Source organism: Argentina anserina, chromosome 3 (genome assembly GCF_933775445.1).
Source record: "Argentina anserina chromosome 3, drPotAnse1.1, whole genome shotgun sequence".
NCBI classification, from domain to species: domain Eukaryota; kingdom Viridiplantae; phylum Streptophyta; class Magnoliopsida; order Rosales; family Rosaceae; genus Argentina; species Argentina anserina.
In genome coordinates this window covers 13,644,253-13,658,411 of record NC_065874.1, presented here as the reverse complement: position 1 = coordinate 13,658,411, position 14,159 = coordinate 13,644,253, and the positions used below count along the sequence as shown (strand labels likewise).

At 38.1% G+C, this 14,159-nt stretch overlaps 2 protein-coding genes across 2 annotated transcripts; both read left to right on the top strand.

Moving 5' to 3' along the window:
- The first annotated feature begins 6,020 nt into the window (after positions 1-6,020).
- Positions 6,021-9,182, top strand: LOC126787871 (scarecrow-like protein 21). Its single transcript, XM_050513780.1, has 2 exons — positions 6,021-6,294; positions 7,012-9,182. Exon 2 carries the CDS (start codon positions 7,178-7,180, stop codon positions 8,906-8,908), a length of 1,731 nt encoding a protein of 576 aa, XP_050369737.1. The 5' UTR covers positions 6,021-6,294; positions 7,012-7,177; the 3' UTR covers positions 8,909-9,182.
- A 1,287-nt stretch (positions 9,183-10,469) lies between these two features.
- Positions 10,470-11,237, top strand: LOC126787104 (protein DA1-like). The gene has a single exon (XM_050513037.1). It carries the CDS (start codon positions 10,671-10,673, stop codon positions 11,235-11,237), a length of 567 nt encoding a protein of 188 aa, XP_050368994.1. The 5' UTR covers positions 10,470-10,670.
- The last annotated feature ends 2,922 nt before the right edge of the window (positions 11,238-14,159 follow it).

The window sequence follows — 14,159 nt, the reverse complement described above, 5'->3', positions numbered from 1 at the left end:
GTGTCATGAGGTTAGTCAGTATAAAGTAAGGCTAGTCAGTATAAAGTATAAGCACGTTGATACGAAAATAAAATAACCTCTATTAAGAACAATAGTTTTATACGTATATTATGTGTTAATTCAATCATCATATTTGAAACAGATCGATATGTCGGTTTAACAGAATCCAATCGAATGAATCGATCATAAACTTATTGATTAACACTACAACACAAAACATGATTTCCGACCCTTGAGATGGTCGAAAAAAAACCCTCATTTGGTCGTTAATAGACTTTCCGACCAAAAGAATCTGGTCGGCCTCGGTCGGTACTACCCTGGTCACAAATACTTTTTTGCGACCATTTTGGTCGGAAATAATAGGCATTTACAACTAAATTTACCGTTGGAAACTCCGTTGTAAATGACACTATTTTCGACCAAAAAATCGTCGTCGGAAATTGATTGGGAATTTGGTCGGTCACAGTTATTTTGTAATTTATATTTCTAACAATTTTTATTTTATTTATATTTTGAATAAATAGGTTTTTTTTCTTTTTACCGTATTTATTAGTCTACATATACATACGAAGTATTTCAACGTATAAAACCAAATACTTCGTACAATTTCCAAGTCCATTGACTTTTTTCATATATCCACTCTACGTTCTAGTCTAAATCCATGGCGAATTGGCGGTTGAGTTTTTCTTATAGGTTAGCCAGAATGGAGATACATCCCTGCAAAAAAAAACCAAGTGCTTTAGAGATCAAGCTAATCAAATACATAAGAACGATTTACTCTGAGAGAGAGAGAGAGAGAGAGAGAGAGAGAGAGAGAGAGAGAGAGAGAGAGAGAGAGAGAGAGAGAGAGAGAGAGAGAGAGAGACGAAGCAGAGAGGATAGTATTGATCATGTGATTTCCATGCTCTCTGAGGTACGTGATCTATTTGGTTTCCCAATTAACTTCCCATCATTTCGTCTGAAAGTGGATGATCAATATCTTTGTCATGCTAAAGATATATAAATGAATCCGACAGTACCTCTATCATTTTGATGCCCGGTTGCCAACCACCACGCTAAAACTCCCTCGTCGATGATCGATTATTACTCTGTACAACAGGCAACACTGCAAGAACAATGATCAAGTTAAAGTCACGCAATTGAATAGTATATATAGGAACCTCACATTAGAAGATCATTCGAATACAACATTAGAAGTCTGACCCAGCAGATTCCATGGAAACAAAAGAACCGAAATTCAACTCCCACACTATTGTCTATATTGAGAGAAAGGTGGGGTTGAAAGTCTGACGGTTAACAATCATGTAACGGCCGTTGATAAAAAAACAAGCAACTAACCTCCTTGGGAAAATCTAAGGGCCCGTTTGATTTTATCTAAACTACGTACTAACCGCTATGGTAAGCTTAATTGATGGTGGTACAGTAGTACTGCTCTATTTGCCACGTTGATTTCCATTTATTAATTGTTCGATGTGAATGGGTTTTTAGTATTAATATAAACGACTTGGTCTCCTCCTTCGTGTAATTATATCAATGTTAGAATGTACAAAAAGAGAGTTATATAAGATCATATCAATCAGTTTTATGATATGTATATACAAGATTCTTGAATAAAAATGGTGGCATGGTGCAATCAAATTCGATAAAGACCATCTTGAATTAATTGCACTGCATATATACCGTTAGATTAAAAAGATTTGTGTCGAAAATAAATTTATAATATGACATTTATAATATTACGTACTATGTTGGCGGTTCACCTAAAATTAAAATAATGAAAAATTATTATTAATTTTAGAGTGACCATCTGACCATCATTCGTTAAATTGAAATTTATTCACATAATAAATAACTACACAGTTTCTGACGACCATCTGATCAAATAGAAAGTAATCAGAAATGTTTTTTTTCTAACGACTTTTCGACCAAACAAAATATCATCCTAAATTACTGTATTTTTTCCGACAACTTTCCTAATTAACAGAAACATGGTCGTATTTATTTATTTTCGACCACATTTCCGACGAATACCTAACTCGTCGGAAATAAAATATGATCCAAAATTATATTTCCGACGGAGAATTGCATACGGTCGGAAGTACCATTATTACCGACTAAAAAAGACATTAGTCGGAAATCCCCGGTCGCAAAAGGGTATTATTGTTGTAGTGTAACAGTGACATATATAAGCCTCATTCATTGAACTAATCCATATATAGTTCATGAACAGTTGAGCATGCATGAAACAATGAAACCTAAACATACATTGCTTAATCACTTGTGTGATATGTTAATTAGTACTTAAGTTCATGCACTGAATGCAAATGCGTTGTTTAATTAACGTATAATTAGATGCCCGCAAATCTTTGCTTTTAGCTCTTTCTTTGGTCGAATTTTCTTTTAGCTTCTCTGGCTATCACCCATTCATCCTCTTCTTCCTTGGTGATGCAAAAAGGTATTGAATAGTAAGGCAATATGCACTGTCACATTATTCCCTTTATCACTAAATCATGCTAGTCTAGTCGATCAACAACAATTTAGTGATCGAAAGAAATGTAATAAGTGGCATAAAGGGAGAAGCATACGTGTCTGAGATTTTTTTTTTGGTCGAATACGTGTCTGAGATTTTAAGGCCAATAATTTGTCATATGATGACGGGGTGACATTTCCTGAATTTGATCGGAGACAATCGACAATTCTACGGCCTATTTTTGGATTGGTTTCTATATATAGAAATTAATCGTTGATGCATGTACGTACGTATATTACTCAGAATGCCAGTGAATGATTGAATCACTGTTCTACGTTCAATGGTTTTGGTAATTCGGTAGGTTGATAGCTAGGGATGACTGGCTTTTCTTCTTCAATTAAGTTCACTGCATGCACTACTCTTGCTTACTCGTACGTATCCACATTGAAATGCCGACAGTCGATAATTATCATCACGATTCTAAAAAGGACCATGCTGTAGTTTGGTTACTCACCTTAATTAGCTAAACCATGCGCGTTTGCCTTGTTTCTAACAATGATGATCTTAGAGATGTGACAAGTCTAATAATATACCTCTATATATATTAGAAATTTATCTCTAAGATTATTGATGCTTACCATTTTCAATGATGTTATCATTAGATTGTTGGACTTACTCATTCGTTCATTCTAGGTGTCGTAAACATAATACTTTCACAAGCATTTTTGCACGTTTTTGATCTATCAGATTTGTCACTTTTAGCCGTTCTGGCAACAGAACACTTTTATTGGATTTAGATTTGGTACCGTAAAGCAAGACGAAGATAAGGTACAAGCCAGGATGAACGTAAATTTTTCACCAGCTAGCTAGGGCTCACATTCGAGAACTCAACGATCAAGCCAAAAGCTAAAATGTCAAATTCATAGAGTCAGGTTTCATAACTTGGTGGCATGGCGATCGAAAAGAAGTGATAAACTTGGAAGTAGCTAGCTAGCTAGCTAGGTTGGGGTTGTCGTTCCCTCGATCACTCGTTCTATGTTTCTGGAGTTTTCTAAGTGGCAAAATCAACTTCAAACTTGATTACGATCACATCCAATTCCAGCTGCGTGTTTAATTACCAATAGAAGTCACCAATACTGTACTATTTTCAAATTTTCTTGAATTTTTACCCGACACACTCTTTATATGTTAACAATTTAAAGGAAAGTCATATGAAATGGTTTTGTGTTACGGCTAGTGAACAGAAATTACAGTTTTCATATGCATTGACAAAATTTATTGTTTTTTTCTCTTTATTTCTTGTTAAATCACCACTAATTATTTTGAAAAGACGAACGTCAATTTAAATAATTCATATAGTTTTGTCATCTATTATCAGTTTGATTGGTAAAAATGAAGTTCTGCATGATCAAAAGATTAACATACAGTATATACAAATTAGAGTGCATTTGGAACGTAGCTAAATTTGCGTATTGCTTTACCATAAGATCATCTTCAAAAACAAATAAATAAATATGATCAGAGATGTCTATTTCATAAAAATGTCAACGTAGGGTTAAGTGAATTTGACAGAAACAGAACGTCGGGTCTTGCCGTTTGGGTGAGGAGAACGTCGGGGTCAAAGGAGTCAAAAGGAATAAGATTCCTTGTTATTTACAAGTGGGAGCGCGTAGGTCTGATTAGTGTCATTTTGGGGGTTCTCCACTTTATATGAACATTCAAAACAACTAGAGATCCAAAAAAAGAGATTCAAGCAGGTGGTCTGAAACCACCAAAGTTGATCCTTCGTCGTATTTATGTTGCAAGAAACAATGAGTAGGTTATCGAAGAGTTTGGATATATAGATCAATACAATTGTTTCATATCATATGATTTATAACGCGATAAAATATCATAAACAAAATAAAATATTAAATGGTCACCGACGCAATAAAGGAATAAACTTTTAATTTTAATAAAAAGCAAATGAGTGTAGATAAATAAAAATAAATCATTTTACTTGACGGATTAGGACGATATATAAATAATAAAATATCTTGTTGCTAAATTCTTTTTGCAAACTTAAGATATTGAAGTGGATCAAACTTTGACTTCATCAAGAGAATTTAGACTTATGAGAGGGAAGAGTCACTTTCAATATCAAGTGAAGTGGATCTTCAATTCACCAAGACAACCATCTCACGATTATAGAATAGAATTCTCTACTAGTCTATGAACTAGCTCATGAATGGTCTCTTCTAGAAGTTGGTTTATATAATCCCTCTATAATCCATTATATAAGTTCGGAAATTACGAGATAGAAATTTCAGACTCTCGACAAATTCTACTCAAGTCATACCCTAGTCAATGTATTCAAGCTCCAAACCAAGCTCAAACATGAGCATAAGATCCTATAATCTAATCGGACATGTTTAATCTCATCTCGAGTATTATATATTGTGATTATGAAACAATTTCCCCAACATTGACTCTATACTACAAACGATGTGTCACAACCTAGGCTGCATGGAATCGGGTGCGGGTACGTGGAAGCGAAGCGTTTGGAAACACGGAAGCATTTTTTTTTCAAAAATTAAGGAAGCGGGTGCGTTTTGGAAGCGTCAGAATAATATATATATATATTATATAATATTTTATTTTTTAATTATTTTATCTAGTATTAAAATAACTGGATAACTATTAATGACTTATTTTCTAACCCATGATTATCTTTAATTATAGCATTATTAAAGCTTCATTTCAAAATTCAAACAAAAGAATGTACAACATAGTGTGAAGGTGTTGGGCACGTGCAAGTTAAAGAGATATCACTTAGATGAAATTGATTAAAAAAACGGTTCGTCTTTCCTCTGTCTCTCTTTCTCATATGGATTTTTTTTCATATCTCTCCACAACTCTCTGTCTTCTCTCTATATCTCTCTCATCTAGATTTTCCTGATATCTCTCCTCCTTATTTCTGACACATATTAGATTGATTGATGATGATCATCTTTAACCGCTTAACGAAATAAATAAGAAGATGAGACGACAAGAAGAGTCTCAAGACATTGATTGATGAAATAGAGGTAGAGAAGGAATCACACTTCCAATTTGGAAGACAACGCTTCCGCCGCGCTTCCAATTTGGAAGCTAACGCTTCCATCGAGCTTCCAATTTAGAAGTCAACGCTTCCGTCGCGCTTCCAATTTGGAAGCCAACGCTTCCGCGGCGCTTCCAAACCCACCTTTTTCGGAATCGCGCTTCCGTCGCGCTTCCCCGCGCTTCTGAGCGCTTCCGCTCCCGCTTCCGCTTCCGAAGCGGGAATCGGTCGTCCAACCAAGCTTCCGTGCTATGTAGGTCACAACTTTCCTCACACTCTTGTGTTTGTTTCGTTACTTGTAAGTTCTAACCAAGCGCGTCTCGGCGACTTTCAACGACACCCTCCAAATCATAAACCCAAAGAGAAGAAAAAGCTTGGAATGTTCAGATGTTCTGACCAAACGTGTGGTCGGCGCCCAAAGCTCATCTCTCTCTCTCTCTCTCTCTCTCTCTCTCTCTCTGTATATACAAAACCCTCACAAACCCAGAATGCAAATTCTATCTTCTTCACTTCTTTCTACTTGTATTATACGACGTCACCGTGACGTTCCGTACAAACTTGCCGTCAAAGTCAGATTCTCATTCTCTCTCCTATATATACCCTTTGAGGCTAGCACCCTTGTTCCTTTGAAAGCTTAACGAGTTGAGGAGAGCTTGTAAAAACCTGTCTTGGACCAAACCAGAGTTTACCCAACACAAAAGATTCAAGCTTGAGAGAACCCAGAAGAAGGAAGGTGAAATATCAGGTATGCTTTAATCCCATCCCAGTCAGCTAGCTGTTCGTATGTGAGTTCATTGCTTTGAGGTGGATGGAAAGTTTGGATAGAATCTGAGTGTTTTTAAATTTGGAATTCAAGAGATGATGTGAGCTGGTGTTGGGTTTGATTGGGTGGAATTGGTTTAACTGTCGAGGGTTTAAGGGTTTATGCCAATTGGTTTTGGTTCCAAATGGAAATCACTTCGATTTTGATTATGTAGATTGATCATTTATCCCATTAGTCTAATATGATATGAATTGTGCACCTTTAACATAGTTTGTTTATCTGTATTCTTGTTTTCGTGTTTAACTGATCAACGATTTTGTTTGTTGAATGTTTCTCTCCTTCGGACTTTAGGTCAGAGGTCTTATGTTATCTATTGAAGTTGATTAGGTCTTACCGTATTGGATTCAATCTTCATTTCTTCATTCTTATCGTATGTTTGTCCTATCACTTCGGTATGTGTCAGTAATAGACCAAACATAATTAACATTGAAATTGGTTAGTAGTGCTTTAGTACATCAAAGACATCTGCTTTCTACAATTTTCAAGAATCAGGAAGAACTGAAATTGTTATTTGGGATTGACCTGCAGAAAAGTTTAAAAGAAAATGTTTAATTTTCTGTTTTGCAAGGTTTGAGTATACGATATTTCTGCTTCAAGAACCCCTGCTTATTGGTCCTTTGTCTGTATCTAATTTTGCAGACTGGTTTCAGCTTGAAAGTTCAGGAAATTGAGTTCTACTGGAGTATTGCAGTTTGCAAAACTGCTATCAGTTGTTTCTGAGTGAAAGTAACCACACAAACTTCTTTGGTTGTTATTTATCCATCTGGGAGTTTTTGTCACATATAGCCGATGCCAATCCCATAGCATGGACTCGCGCCAGCATTTTGGTTTCAGCGCAACTGATTCAGGCTTATCTTATACAGCTTCTCATCCTACTGTCCCATCTGTACCTAACAGGTTGCTTGGGTCTTTGAAATTTGATATTGGCAACTCACCAAATTCACCTTTTTCAACTCAGTTTGATTCTGATACGGTTACTACACCAAGCGATAGCCAGGAACTAAGCTCTACAGAAATTCTCTCAGGAGTCAGTCATTCTGCTACCTCTCCATTTGAAACCAACAGTTATATTCCTAAGTTAAGCTTAAGCTCTTCTGTGGATTGTCGTCGGGACAGTCTGCAGCTCTCTTCCAGTAGGACACCTTTGTTACAGCATGCAAATTGTAGCCCCAACATAAAACACGCTTTGCAGGAATTGGAGAGTGCTTTAATGGGGCCTGATGAAGAAGAGGTCACAACAACAAACATTTTTGGGGAAACCAGCAGACGGAAGGGACAGAGATCCCTGTCATGGAAAGAGGAGCATCAGAGTGCACCTGTGATGCAGCGCCAGACGTCCTTTGTGTCAGGGCATAGACTGTCGGAGAAACGTCACAAGGTTCTTGATGAAGCACCAGGACAGGGTTTTCCAGCTGATAATCTGCGACAATTGCTGATAGCATGTGCCGAAGCACTTGCTAACAACAATATGGATGATTATGAGAAGTTGATTGAAAAGGCTAGAGGTGCTGTGTCTATCACCGGAGAACCAATCCAGCGTCTCGGAGCTTACATGTTAGAAGGGTTGGTTGCAAGGAAGGAGGCTTCAGGCTCCAATATCTATCGTGCCCTCAGGTGCAGGGAGCCTGAAAGCGATGACTTGCTTTCATACATGCACATTCTGTACGAGATCTGCCCCTATTTGAAGTTTGGTTACATGGCAGCCAATGGGGCCATTGCTGACGCCTGCAGAAATGAGGACCGTATCCACATTATAGACTTCCAGATCGCTCAGGGTACCCAATGGGTCACTCTTCTTCAAGCTCTTGCAGCAAGACCCAGTGGAGCTCCCCATGTACGAATTACTGGTATTGATGATCCTGTTTCTAAGTATGCTAGAGGGGATGGCTTGGAGGCAGTGGGAAGACGGTTGAAAGCTATCTCTGAGAAATTTAACATCCCAGTTGAATTTCATGGGGTTCCAGTTTTTGCACCCGATGTCACACGGGACATGCTTGATGTCAGGCCTGGTGAGGCTCTGGCGGTGAACTTCCCGTTGCAGCTTCACCACACACCAGATGAAAGTGTTGATGTGAACAATCCGAGGGACGGGCTTCTGAGGATAGTCAAGTCATTATCTCCAAAAGTGACTACTTTGGTTGAGCAAGAATCGAACACGAATACAACCCCATTCTTGAATCGATTTATAGAGACTCTAGACTACTACTTGGCAATGTTTGAGTCTATTGACGTGACCCTGCCGAGGAACAGCAAGGAGAGGATCAACGTGGAGCAGCATTGTTTGGCTCGAGATATTGTCAATGTCATTGCCTGTGAAGGAAAGGAGAGGGTGGAACGTCACGAGCTCTTTGGAAAGTGGAAGTCCAGGTTGACAATGGCAGGATTTCGGCAATACCCATTAAGCTCATACGTCAATTCGGTCATAAGGAGTTTGCTGAGGTGTTACTCGGAGCATTATAAGCTGGAGGAGAAGGGTGGTGCTATGCTGTTGGGATGGAAACACAGAAATTTGGTATCAGCTTCTGCCTGGCACTGACTGTTGAAAATAAAGATACAGAGTTAGCAGTAGAAAAAACAACTTTGTTTTTTTTATTTCTTTTATTTTTATAGATTCATTGTGATATAGCCCTTTGCTTTTGTTAACAATGTGCACTACGGTATCAGCCATTATATGTTTCAATGATGTTTATCATTGTTAAAATGCATTTTTTCTGGCCGTGATGTTAAGAATGCATAGTTAGCTGATTTATGCCGAGACAAATAATTCCAGAACTGATACCACCAGGTGTATTCTCACGGTTGTTTATACATATTCTGATATCCATTCTGATTCTAAATTTGTTTGCTTCTTTATTTCTCTTTCTTTGTCAAGATGAGCCAAAGATCTGAATCCTCCAGGGTATAGTCGTTGGTTGTTCTTTGAGATAGCAAATTTAGCTAAATGAATCCATTCATACAATTCAAGAATGAAAAAAATGAACTAGTTGTGATGTCAAACAAAATGCATTATACTCTGCAGTGCAAGATGTTGTTGTCATCTCTTTATTCATGGAACAGACCTCACCATTACAGATTCAAGTCATTCAACCAGGCGCAGCAACTCTGCAAATTCATGTGCTGCTTCATCCAAATACTTAGCCTACCTTGCCTAATTGTCTTTGCTTTGGATCAAGGAATACGATTTACTTGCGCATTGAAGAGCTCTGATTCAGCCAAGGACTCCACTCACTCCAGCTGCACCAACAGGATCCACAAACCACAGTTTACATTATTTTAGGCCGATCACCATTCTTTGGTTGCTGGAACTCCAATAAAGATCATTGCTGAAATCCCATTTCTATCTGCTGCAGATAAGTTTTACGCTCTCAGCTCTACTGATTTTACACAGGTGGACAGGCCAGAGGCGACCTGCCTCGGAATTTTTAGAATTTGATTAGCTAAGATTCTTAAATCTTGAGGAGAATGACAAAGTTCTGATGGCAAAAGGCAAGTTATAGATCAGCTTTTGATAAGGTTTCGTTGAAATGGAACAGGATTCAGGTTCCAGCTGCTTTGACTGTTACTCTTACCAATCAAATTAGGAAACCTCTGGTACTCACTTACTCTTAATCAAATTACGAAACCTCATATAGATTAATGAAAGGAAATCCTTATCCAACCGGAGAAAGGAAAATAGAGTGGAAAAAACCTTATACAAACTGGAAACAAGTCTATATAAGCACGCATTTAAATTTCCAATACTCAAGCTTTCAAAGCCTCTTGCATTAGCTCAAGTTTGTGATAGAGCGGGAAATTGAAGTAGAATTAGTCAAGGTCAGAGGTATCATCTCACCTGAGGCAATTTGCAATATTATTTTGAGCATAGCATGTATCAAGATCAAGAAATCGAGGAAACTTTGCTTGCCCTTAAGCTAATTTCCCTAACAGAGCGTCAACATAAAAAAGGGCAATCTCATGCATCAAAGAAAGTTGCTATATCTTCAAGAAAACCAAGGTTGGTTTGCGATGTTTGTAGCAACACAATTACCAAGAGCTTGGATCATTTCACTCATCTCTCAGATGGCACTCCAGTTTGCTGTAACATAATGTGGAACCAAACAGTATGTCCCGAACATCTAGACGATGGAACTCCAATATGCTGTGGCTGCGTGAGGTTCAAGACAAGTGATGTAACATATATAAATCTTGGCGATGGTCGGGAAACATGTCTGGATTGTTATTCTACAGCAATCTACGATATCCGGCAGAGTGAACATCCCTTGATTCCTAAATGTCACGAATTTTTCCTAACACTCAACATGGACCTTCCGAACGACGTTCCTGTTTTCTTGGTGGACACGAAAGAGATGGCCAGACTTTGTGACGGGCAATTTCCGGGCATGGTTTTCGGGTTAATGTTCGAGGGCACCGTCACGAGTGTTACAAATTGTTCAAGGAAAGGGAATAGAATTGTAGTGGAGCAGATGTCGGATGAATGTGGAACCGGGATAGCCATTTTGTTCGGTTTGCCCAAGATTATGACACAGGCAATCTTGACTCATGAGATGATGCATGTATATTTTCGATCAAAAGGTATCGAATCCGGGAAACTGGAAAGGAAACTGGAAGAAGGAATGTGTCAAGTAGTAGGTTGGAAATGGTTGGATTGGCTGGACAATGAAATTAACTCTTCATCATCAGCACATAATAGTCATGAGCAGACTCAATTTTTAAGGAAGTTGGTAGAAACATACAAGTTTGTGGTGGAAAAGCACAACTCTTATGAGTATGGCGAAGGATTCAGAGAGGTACAACTGGCAGTTGCAGAACATGGCCTTCAAACTACAATCGATCATCTAATTACAGAGAAAAAGCTTCCAGAATAGTGCCAAGAGAAGCTAGGAGAGATACACATAAGAATTAAGAGTCGGAATGAATCTCCCCTAAACCAAGAGGTTTTCTCGGCTAGTTCAGAAAAAAAAATGAAACTAATGAAATTTTTCCCTTCATTTTTCTTTTTCAGGTTTTGCCCAACTATTGAAAACAATAGAACATCGTGAGATTGTCAATTTGTCATGTAAAATGTGTAATTCAATTAGGAAAGGTACAAGAGCAACATTTCAGACAAAAACGTGCTCTTCAATCATACATCCTTCTCCGAACCGATACTAACAGATCTTCTTCTACAGTGACCTATAAGGAGTTAATTGGAATTATTGGATGACTCGCGTGCTCGACTAGCTATATATATTCAGAAGTACTGCTAGCTAGTATCCGAAGAAACGAAACTCTTTTGCTACTACAAATTTACAAAAAAATCCGAATGCAGATTGAGAACAACAATCAACAAATATTCTTTTTTTTTTCAAAAAAAAAATTATTTTCAAATATTTCTTGCCAAGAAATTCTTGGATGCCGCTCGCTCAAATATTGTTAAGAACAAAAACGAATTGTTTTGACAAATTAATTATTTTTGATAAATTCATAGGGTAAACCACCCTGCCACTAGTCCAGTATCATAGGAACTGTTATGTACTATAGGCAAACCATGTGCTTACAAAGCATGTGATCGAATCTCCTTTCAAATCTTAGGGCTTTGCATGTTTTAATTGTTTCGTCCATTTTTTCTTTCTGTGGAGAAAGATGGCGATTATGCAACAGCCTGACCTAGCACCCCAAATTTTCAATTATATACAACTCTATGTTCCGGAAGAATTACTATTCTACCATTATGTGTGTCTTAGCCTAATAGGTTTCATGTTAGGAGACATATTAACATTTTCGTAATAGATTAGAACTCCGAATCATACGAGATTGTAGTTTTGTAATGTATATATATAAGCCCACATATCATTCAATAATACACAATTATTTCACCATGCATCACTCTCAATATTATTGATCAAATTACTAAGCATACCAGTATAGGTGAGTCACCAAGAGATTATTTTTTATGTTGTTATGTGGGTTGAAATAGTAGACTGAAGGAGAATACAATACCCAAATTGGGAGATTACAGTTCAGAGACTCTTCCCTTTTTTCCATTTCTCCCATGCCCTTTTTTTAATTAAACTCCACCATATATGTTATGACCCATCTTTGTTATTCTTAGTACTATTTGTTGATACCAAAAAAAAATAAATTTAACTTTATTTTTTGTTTAAATAGGAAGAGCTTTGAAGGACAAAGCTTGGGCATGCGCCACAACTTGGTTCATAAAATAAGGCCAAACCAATTATGATAGATTGATACTTGCGCATTCTCTCGCGCCGGAAAACTAAAATAAAAAAAGGGTTAATCATGCCACGCCCAAAATGATACCCAGCTCACCTAAGAATAAGACACTTGAGCCATGCCATGCATTTCCAAACTCTTTCCCTTAGGTAGTCTCTTCTATACCAAGCCTACCTAAGAGTAGAGGTGGCAAATGGGCCCAAAAGACCGAGCCCGGCCCGGACCCGACACGTTAAAAATCGGCCCGGCACGGCCCGAGCCCGTTATTGTAATGGGCCGGGCCGAGATATTTTGGCCCATGAGCCCAGCACGGCCCGAGCTCGTTTTTAGCCCGGCACGATCCGAGCATGATTAATTCATGGGCCGGTCCGTTAAAACATAATTTTATATTATTTATATCAATATTTAAACAATTATTATTATTAAACTTGAATATTATACTTTTTAAATTAAAATCTATTTATTATTTCATTATTTTAACTACAATATTTCACAAATATTATCAAAAATACTGAATAAAACGTCATTATTTTGAGATACGTAACGTTTTAAAATAAGATTATGAAATGTGTTGTAGTATTTTATTTATTTTACTACTCTAAATAGTTATATAAAATAAATATTCAAAGTACATAATATTTTTTAATTGTGTCATATAATGCTAATGGGCCAGGCCGGCCCGCTTCTTGGCCCGACACGGGCCCAGGCTTAATATTTAGCAAATGGCCCAGCCCGAGCCCGACACGATAAATAAATGGGCCGGTCCGAGCACGGCACGAGCACGGTTTTGGACCGTTTAAAATGGACCGGGCCGGCCCGAACTGGCCCATTTGCCACCTCTACCTAAGAGTATGGCAAGTGATGCTATCAATGCTCAAGTGTGCCCTCCTCCTCGGCAGATGGTCCCTTACGGAACCCTCTCAATACCCACGAGCTTACACAATTCATGCACGTACCAATACATGCCAACACATGCCAAGCTTAGACAAACACATGCCAAAACAGACGTAGCGTGCCAGTGGCCAATTAGCAATGTGTACCCAAGACACCCGCCAAATGAGACTTATTGGTGGGTTGTGGTATAGAAGGACGACATGATTTTATGAGGCCTAAGGAGGTGAAATGTCAAGTATCTGAGGCATCTTGGGAGCTGAGGACCAAACTTGATTTTGGACTTCCGCGTGGCTTGTAACGGGTATCTCATCTCATGGTCACATGGTACTTCAAGCCAAACCCTATACCACCCTAATTTTCACTTTTTTGACTTGAAGGAAACCCGATGCCCATTTCTCATCTAGTCTTATAACCAAGAATAGCTCAAGCCAATATTTCAGTTATGGGAGCCCTATTGTTGTTTGTTCTTTACCCCATTTTAGCTTAAGAGCCAATACCTAGTGATAAAAAGAGTAGTCTGACCTTTGCTAAAAATACAAAGGTCACGGGACTTTTGAACCCCCATCGCTTGTCAAAACCCCTATATAAGGAGGACTACAGTAAACAAAGGGGCAACGAGACTTTTACATGCAAGCTACCACCACCACCATCACCCTCCTCATGCATACCTGAAATCACCA

Coding starts and splice junctions, on each gene's coding strand:
- LOC126787871 (XM_050513780.1), top strand. CDS start 7,178: ATGGACTCGCGCCAGCATTTTGGTTTCAGCGCAACTGATTCAGGCTTA.
- LOC126787104 (XM_050513037.1), top strand. CDS start 10,671: ATGGACCTTCCGAACGACGTTCCTGTTTTCTTGGTGGACACGAAAGAG.